This window comes from Clytia hemisphaerica, unplaced genomic scaffold (assembly GCF_902728285.1).
Source record: "Clytia hemisphaerica strain Z4C2 unplaced genomic scaffold, Clytia hemisphaerica genome assembly, whole genome shotgun sequence".
Lineage (NCBI taxonomy): Eukaryota > Metazoa > Cnidaria > Hydrozoa > Leptothecata > Clytiidae > Clytia > Clytia hemisphaerica.
In genome coordinates, this window is record NW_027103354.1 from 374,296 (window position 1) to 384,048 (window position 9,753).

General features: G+C 35.2%; 1 protein-coding gene across 1 annotated transcript in view; it reads left to right on the forward strand.

Moving 5' to 3' along the window:
- Positions 1–7,277, forward strand: part of LOC136820841 (1-phosphatidylinositol 4,5-bisphosphate phosphodiesterase delta-4-like) — a gene marked incomplete at its 3' end in the record, with an annotated part of 39,845 nt that extends 32,568 nt beyond the window's left edge. Inside the window, 5 exon segments of the mRNA XM_067077080.1 lie at positions 2,783–2,830; positions 3,567–3,617; positions 5,009–5,056; positions 5,857–6,043; positions 7,143–7,277. Coding sequence (XP_066933181.1) covers positions 2,783–2,830; positions 3,567–3,617; positions 5,009–5,056; positions 5,857–6,043; positions 7,143–7,277 — 469 coding nt within the window.
- Between the last annotated feature and the right edge of the window lie 2,476 nt (positions 7,278–9,753).

Genomic DNA, 9,753 nt, shown 5'->3' on the forward strand with positions numbered 1-9,753 from the left:
TTAAGGTTAAGCAGCGTCCAGCGCGGAATTCGAAGGTTAACTACTGGTTTTTCCAGAAAAAAATCCAAACTCCCAACCCACTGTTGAGAGGAAGTCGACGCCACTCTATTTTTTTCGGTTCAAAAAAAAAATTATTTTTCCCGGTATTTTGATTTTATTACGGGTAAACACTCAACTTTTTCAAACATTCTTTTATTAAGGCCCCATCTACACGACACTTTCGAATGTTCGAATGTTTTCATTTCGTCATTTCGAATGTTTTCGTAATTTCAAAAAGGAAGTGGCTTTATAAAAATCAAACGCTCAAAACGCTCGAAACCAGAGCGGGGCGGGTCATTGAAGTGAATCAAAACATTCCTCTGACATTTTGAACGAATACGCAGAATCTGGGGAAAGTTTTTCAGCTTTTTCTAGATATTTAAAGTACCTACCTATTAAATACCTATTAAATACCTATTTTAAATGCTCCTAAAAGTAGTTGTTTACTTTTTCTAAGTAGATTTTCCCATTAAAGGATAGAAATTCTGATAGTAATTCTCTATATTCTCTTACTAGTAAATTTACTATGGATTGCTCCACGTTTTGGTCTATTCGAAAAACCACAAGCGATTATTCAATCAAAAGTGTTCGGATAAACATGGTGTTAAACTGATTATATAAGTGTAGTCGGTCAGTGTGTAAAACCATAGAGGTATAAAGAAAGACAGGAGATGAATTTGTCGGTAATTGGTCGTTAAAGTCTTTTGTTTTCTTTTATGTAATAAATCAAAAGAAATTCTAGGCTCGCCCGATGAAATACGACTTTTTAGTAGAACTCAAGTCTGTTCTGAACATTCTTACTATCAGCATCGAAGATTTCTAGCCTTCTAATATACGAGATTAAAATAAAATTTAGCTCCACGAAATAAGTTTGTGTTCAATTTTGGCATCCATTAAATTTTGTTTTGAAAAGATATTTTCTCTAGCCAGAAAATGAAAAGTTCTTTATAAGCACACACAATTTCAGACCCAATTTGTAGACAAAAAGTCGCTGGAGAATTTTGGAGGAAAGTATTAAGCAATAGGGTTCACCTTGAAGAAAATGTTGATCGAAAAATCTTGTCATTTGATGAAGGATTGCAAAGTTTACAGGCCCTTTTTTAGTCCAAATATTTTCTTACACCAATGTCAGAAACAATGAATCTCGTCTCATCTTATTTCCAACACTTAAGTTAGCCAATAAGATTTCACCTATCAACAAAAGAGCTCATAAAAAATGCACGATATATGAGATTATCAACGTGCATACCTCGTAATTTTTTTAATCGTAGGGCGAGCATGGTTACAATAGCATACTTCTCCTGTTTCTTTATACCTCCATGGTAAAACAATGCTAAAGGTGAGGCGACCCTAAAGGGCGGCCTCATTCGTTCGTAATGAACTTGCGTCGCAAGGGCCTAGTGGATCGGTGAGACGGGATTTGAGGTCAGCAGATCTCAGTGTGCAGTTCCACTGTTGCGATAAAAGTCTGAAAAGTGTCGGGATTCTCAAAGTAGCGCAAGGACATGAGAGAACGAATGAGAGCTATCGAGCCAATGCTCACAAATGAACGAGTACAACTATTATTTCCAATCTAGGATTTTCTTTCTTTATTCTATCGTAAATATTTATTTTACCACCTACTATATGAAATTCTAAGATTCGAATTACACGAGTTTCACAGTATAAATAGTTTTCTATCAGCTTTTATGCTTCCAAAACAAAACTTTTCTCCAATTTTGAACCTAAACATGTCGCCCTAACAACAAAATTCTCCACACTGGTTGAAACTCACACATTAAAATTTGCAACTCGCGATTTTAATTTGCAACTCGCGATTTTAATTTTCAACTCGCACTTTTGATTTTTCAACTCGCACTTTTGATTTTTCAGCTCGCGATTTTAATTTTCAACTCGCGATTTTAATTTGCAACTCGCGATTTTAATTTGCAACTCGCGATTTTTATGTCTTAACGTGAAATTTTCAACTCGCAACTCGCACTTTTATTTGGTTAAAATAGCAACTCGTAACTCGCAACTCGCAAAAACCAACTCGCAACTCGCATATTTGATAGCAACTCGCAACTCGTAGGACCAACTCGCAACTCGTTTGTTAAAAATCCACGCCAATCCTGGCCAATCAAATGTTACAGCCACGCAAATCTGGAACCAAAAGTAGTCATTTCAAAAAATCGAAATCGAAAGTGCTTCATATCTCCAGATAACGAAATTTTCAGACCATGATTATGACTTTTTTCTTAATCAGCATAAAATTTGTGATCGATTGGTATATAAAATGTCTATGTTTAAAGTTAAAAAAAAAAATTCAAGCAAGAGGGCTAAAAAGGGTTGAAAATCTAAAATCCGCCATTATGGAAATTTGTGCCTGATCCAAATAACGCCACACACGTTTTCTGACTCTTCAAGGACTATACTTTCATGATCAAAAGAAAAAATGACTATACGCCGATGCGCATATACGAGACCTAACTCAGCCCCTAGAGTACCCTCCAGAATCGAAATATTCAATAAAAAAAATGTTGAAGTGCTTTGAAGAACTTTAAATTCTGAAGAACGTTAAAATACACTAAAATCTCAATATGATTGTAGCTTCTACTTCCTTTTATTGTATCACTCGAAAGATTCTGCTTTTTTCTCTTTGCAAAGTAAGAAGTTTTTAAACTATTAAACTCTTAAAGATTAGATCCGCGAAATTCAAAAAAACATACACGAATTAGCATATTAATATTTCGATTTCATTTAGGCAACATCGGCGAATTTTTCACCCAAATACTTGGAGAAAACGGATGAGGTATGTAAATGATTGAAAATATTTTGTTACGTAATAGTTATCGGACAGTTGTGAGTACAATATGAGAAATATTTTACGAGTTCCGAGATTTTTCCGTACAATATTTTCCGAGCCTTTAGGCGAGAACGAGTAAAATATTTCCATATTGTACGAGCAAATGTCTGATATATCTGGTTTATTGGTGACCCAAAAAATACATTTTGTGTACATTTTTTGTGTTGGAAAAAAGCGCAGGACACTTTTGTAGCAAAGTGACGTTAAATTGCTGCTACCGCTACAATGCAACAACATCTTTTTGTCAATTTATATTTTGTACATGTAAAATACAAGATATATTGTACTCTTTTTAACCAATCAGATTGCTAATATTTTTTGGATCGCCGATAAAATTGATTAATTTGAATAAAATTAACACTTTGACTTTGAACTAGTTTGGAGCTTTGTGATTTGCTTTTTTCAGTCTTATGTATAATAGGCATTTGATTATTTAACCTTTTGCAACGTAGAAATTATCGCCAAAATCGTTAAAATATGTTTACAATGTATTAATTCATGATATGCACCACTGGAGAGTCTTCTGAGAACTTTTATAATTTTCCACCCAATGCGTCACTTAAACAATAGAAAAAGTGACGTATTGGGTGGAACAAAAACAGAAAAATTACATAATTTCGTGAAGTTATTGCAGTGGTGCATATCATGAATACCAATAAACACGAATATGCTTTCTGTGAAGGTTGCCCAGACTCCAGGATTGAAAACACAACGCTCGATATCAGTAAACTCAGTAAGTATATTTTACTCTCCGGGGGGGGAGCAGTGGGTTTACCAACTGACGGTATGTGCGGTGAAGAAAGAATTGGCTTTTAGAATCGCACCCTTACAGTGCAGAAAAAAATCGGTGAAATTCATATCCTTCAGTGCATATTTTCAAATTTTAAACTCTTTTAGAGCAAAAAAATCAAGATTTTCGAGCAAAAATTTGCAATTTTTCCCAATTTTCCACCCATACAGTGCATTTATCGAAAGTTCACCCTTACAGTGCATTGCTGATATTTTGAAAAACATACCCTTAACCGCCGCACATACCCGTCAGTCTATTTGCCTGACTGTCCCTCCCCCCAGGTTTACTCTTTTTTAATAGAAGAAAAAATGAGCCTCAATACTCAAAAAAAAGAAGAAATTTTAAGAAGTATAGCATGAATGAATTTGAAGGGTCAAAATTAGTAAGGTATAAAACCTACGAGAACATTTCGGACAGTTATCAAGTAAATTTAGAAAATTTCGGACATGTGTATAGTGCTACGCCAAGAGATATCTTTACACGTGCATCACAGCTCTGGTCGAGACGGCATTGCATTGACGTTATTATGTGCTGTTTTCAGTCAGTCGTTGCTTTTTGAGTGCATTTTTAGGCATTCTCTAAAGATACAAAAATCTAAGCTTTAGCCCCCAAATATCAAAATGCTTCCTACACTGTCTGCACCCAAAAACGTCGATGAATTTTGTTTTCTTTCTGACGCCTCAAATAATCATTGAAAATAAAAAAATGAGACAAATGACACTGATTTGTCACCTAAAGAATCTATCCTTGTGCATAGTTCCATTTTAAACCATTTTGGATAAAAATCATTCAAGCCCAAACTTTCACTTTTTAAAGTTATTGCACCTCAAAATGTAGGTGAGCCTTTTTCCGCTTCGGGTGGAACCAACAAATTTTGTTGATTTTTTGTATGATAAGACCTAATACAATGCAGAATCGACATAAATTTTAAAATAAGAGAGATGATCCAGAAAGTTGTTAAAAAATCTTGAATTGTTTTCTACTTCATCCCAAAATGAAGGTGTATTTTTGTGTGTTTTCAGAGAAAAAGCAGAAAAATTAGGGGACTATTAATTCACAATCATTTGGTCATTTAAACCAAACCATAATTGACCCCCCCCAAGCTCCCGGACTGCTAAAATACTTATAAATTATTTTACGAGCGTCAGATTAGTGAGGTTAAGTAAATCGGTAAAATCACGACGACGAACAAATATTTAACAGGCTAGTGAGTTCAACCAATCAAATTTCGTATTTTGACTAGCCTATTACATTTTTCGTCCGTCGTCGTGATTATCCTTGTATGCTTAACCTCAGTATTTTCCTATATACTACAACGTTATGATCTTTTTCAGATGACGTCATTCAACAGTCCTTCACAACATTCTCCACAGATGAATGAGGTCGGCAAAGATTCTTTCTATCTCATTATTTTTGTATTCCAGGTCGATTCTAATTCACGATTTTTTTTCACGATAGTCAAGACTTTCATTTTAAATCCGATTCTACTACTAGCAGGGGGGAATTTGTTTTTTGGTCGCTGGATTTTTTACTCAAAGCACTTGTTATATGTGTTATACATTTTTGGAAAGATAAGGAAGGGGTAGGGGAATCAAAATCTCTTGGGTGCCAATTTTTTTTCGGACATTTTGGTGTTATGTTTGGACAAATCTGACGGTCTCTGATGTTTTTAAGGGCCATAATTTAATAGACTAGCAAAATTATGAACAGAAATTTAAACGAATTGAGGCTGCAACCTGAGAAATATGCAAGAAAATGTCGAATTTCATTGTCTGCTCCATTGAATATGTTAAGAACATTCGCTCCCAAAGACAACTAAGGCTCAACGGAGTGGTAGCGTTTCTTATAATCGTCACCCGAAGTCTCCCTTTCCCTGTAGCTGTTTAGGCCACTCGTTCCCCTGGAGTTCCCATTTTACCCTCGATCCTTATCTTAACCTGCTTAGAATTAAGTTATCACGTAACATATTTCTGGGTATGGACCTTGGGACTTGGGGCTAAACACATACAACCATGGATAGTAGTACTGTTTGCCCAAAATTGAAAAAAATGAAAGTTGACAGAAATCGCCTAATTGGATTTTCGTCGGAAAGTCCATAGCCCAAACCATGCTTGATGATGTTTAGTACTGTATTTCCAAAGAACATTTCGTTAATTATATCTCGTTTTGTTCTTTTTGCTAGGCTTCCAACGAAGAGAAGACAGGGGATAGCGAACAGGTTCAAATCCCTTTCGAAGCTTCCATGGCACGCCTTATTGTGTATTGTATAAGTGTACCTTATAAACATGGGGAAACCAACCCCAACTGTTGTGAAATGCATTCTTTTAGTGAAAACCAAATTTCAACACTGGTTGAAAAATGTCCCTTAGGTAAATATAACGCTATTACTATTATTATCCATATCGGACATTCAAACAACGTTTTTTTCTAGCGTCAGCTAAATCTTTTCGCTTCAATGCTATGACTTTAATAAGTTTTGAGTAACTTGCGAGTGGGCCGCAAATGACCAAAAAGTGTTTTTTCTGACGTTAGTTTAGTCTCTTCGCTTCAATGCAACGACTTCGATCCAATTCCGAGCGGGCCGCAAATGACGTTATTGCCCTATAACCCAGGCGGTTAATGATATTTCAGCCCTCTGAAGCCTGGCGCTTTAGTTTCCTCAGCGCAGGTATGACAATTTGAGTCATAAAACCTTTCAATACCGCCCACCGATTGAATCTTTGATGGCTTACTTAATGACCGCTGTATGGATAATAATATAACAATAGCGTTCAGTGTGAGGTTAATTTAAAAAAAAGTTTAATGGCTTACTTAATGACTGCTATATGGATAATAATTGATGTTTGATTTGTTCAAAAATTTTTATTCATCACACATCTGATGATCGTCTATAAGGCGTGAAACAAGCTGTAATGTTGTTTTGATTTTTTTGAAGAAATATACATTTTTAAATTAATGTTTGATGTGTTTCAGACATTGAGTTTGAAGCTCCAAAATGGCTAGAGAGGAATCTTCTTCTTTCCTAAGCAAAAAGAAAGTGAAGCCTTAATTTTGCATAACATTTAGAAATCTTGTTTTCAAAACACACGGGTCACGTGTTCTGGATAGGAAATTTCCAATCCAGGAGTTTCGGATCTAGCCCCTTCGGGGCTTTAAAATCAATGGTTTCAGACGTGCGCGAAAAATGTCCTTCTTGTAAGTGGACCGATGAAACTAAAAACTATTTGAATTGTAGTTTTGTGACTACCTGTTAATTTAGTTTTTCTTTACAACTCTGTGTGCATTTTTCCTGTTTGACCCAAAAGTTCACGTTGACAAGGTCCGTGACTTTGCGTAGCTTGTTTTGAAAAAATCTAAAACATATTCCAATACGACTAGAAACCCTACGAATCTTAAGTTTTTCTCCAATTTTCACTGTTGTGTAAGAATTCCAAAAACGTTGCCATCTTATTGTTGTTGTTTTTTCAGAGATGATCTATTTGACACAACGTAAATTCATTCGAACATATCCCAAAGCATCACGGGTAGATTCATCAAATTACAATCCTATGTTGTCATGGAGACACGGAATACAAATGGCTGCAATCAATGTTCAAAAACCTGGTCAGTTTTATTTTACTTTTGCTGTGCTACACGGCTTTAACATAAACCAGCAAATTTTGGCTTAGGCTCAGCTGTCCTTTTTTTATAATTTTGAGGCTTAATGTTTCTTAAAATGTTTTATTACACTTACTCTATATACTTATTGACTGAGAAGTGGCTTAAAATTAGCCTTTTGTCTTAGACTTCTCAAAAATCTGGAATTGTTCTTAATTTGCTCTATATTTGTTCTTACATTTTGACTAAAACAGAGCCTTGTATTCTTATGAAATTATTCTTATAAAAAGTGCATATAGTATCTGTTGTTCTTGTGATAATGTCAGTAGACTCCCCATGAATTCAAATCCGTCCGAAAGGAAAATTCAAATTATAGAGACTTATCATCAAGGGCAAACCAGTCCAACATTTCATCCAACATGATTTTCCAATGTTGGATAAAATGTTTAATGGAAAAACTTGCGTTGGATGAAGCGAAAATCAAGACCGGGGCAAACCGATCCAACATTTCATCCGACATGACTTGGAAAAAAATGAAAATTCAAAAAATAAAGAAAAAAGTTCCACCAAACCAATCCAACACGAAAAATTACACAATTCAATGGGAGAGCTTCTTTGATCTCGCCGCAAATGTTGGATGAAATGTTTGATGGCGATCAAAACTTCATCCAACACCGTCCAACACGATTGTTTTCTTCTTTTTTTGAATTTTCGTTTTTTTCGAAAAATTCGAATCGACGCAAACCGATCCAACATTTCATCCAACATCAGAAAAAAGGCATGTTGGATGAAATGTAGGATCGGTTTGCCCTGGCCTTTATCATCAAGGGCTTTTTACATGTAGAGAGCATGAAACTTGTTCCGGTTAAAAAGACACTCGAGTCAAAGAGGTTATGTTATGTTAACAGTGTTAGTCATTCTGGGGCCTGGAATTGATAAATTTTAACTCTGGTTTTTTTTCGTGCCTCATAGTTTTCGAGTTATTTACATTACATTTTTATAGTAGATATTCAATTTATGGAAGATTCGACTTGTTTATATGGGCTTGTTACCTGAAGGGGCAGATTTGTTTTAAATGTATAAACAAATAACTCGAGTTTAAGACACAAAAAAAACTCGAGACGAAACTGAAATTATGACGTCACATGCAAAATAACTCGGAAAAATAACTCGGGAAAAAATAACTCAGGAAAAAATAACTCAGGAAAAAATAACTCGGGAATTCCAGGCCCCGTCATTCTCCTTTCTAAACCCTAACAACTAGTGAACAGAATTTACAAGATTTAGTAAAGTTATGTCCCGCCTCGTCATGTTAGACCTCTACATATCGATCCTGAACCTCTCATGTCAAAAAAGGCCCCGAAATCAAGTAAGCAATATATTTTTAAAGTTGTGAATGGTTCAGACACGTGGAAATACAATGTTTACTAATATTTGACTTTTCAAGAAAATGAAATAACCCACCGTTGAAGAAAAATCATTTCTCGAAAGTTAATCTCTATCATCTTTACTGAATTTCAGATGAATAAAACTTTTTTGTATACTTTCAATTTTTGGACCTACCTGGAGGTCCTATAAATTAACCTCTGTCCGTCCGTTCGTCCGTTCGTCCGTCCGTCTGTTACCAGCTTTTCTCAGGATTGGCTCATTAGTTTTTTCTGATTTTTGGCACAATGATGCAAAATGGCAATGCCCAAAATGTGACGGAGCCCGATTTTCGAAAAATCATTCCCCAAAAAATGCGAAATATCAGGAAAAACCGTTTTTTGCATTTTCTCAAGATTTCATCATTAGATTTTTCTGATTTTTTGCACAAAGATGCGTATTAGCAATGCCCAAAACTTGGCCGAGTCCATTTTTGAGAAAAAATCTTTTCCGGTCGAAAATGGCCGGAATATCGGAATCGCCGTTTGCGATTTTCATTGGACTTTTCCTTATATTTCTTGTTTTTCATACAAAAACTTATTAATAGCAATGTCCACGATCAAGCATGATTCATTTCATAAACTGATTTTTGAAGCGGAACTTTCCTAAAAATCGCCGAACAGCCGATATAAAGCGATTTTCGCCGGAAAAAACAGTATTTCTTGATTTCTGAGCTGTACTTATATTTTTTCATGAATTTTCACACTGATGCAAAATGTCAATACCTAAATTGGACGAGCCCATTTTCGAAAAAAATTCATTCCGGCCAAAATGCCAGAATATACCGGAAACGATTTTGGCATTTTCTCTCGAGATTTATCATAGTTTTTCTGATTTTTGCTCAAAGGATGCGTATTAACAATGCACCAAACATGGCCGAGTCCGATTTTTGAGAAAAAATTTTTTCCGGCGGAAAATGCCTGAAATAGCCGAAATCGCCGTTTTTCTAGATTTTCATTGGACATTTTCCTTATAATTGGTTGTTTTTTTTCATTCAAAAAACATTTTTATAATGCCCCACTATCAAGCATGTTCAATTTTCATAAAATTGATTTTT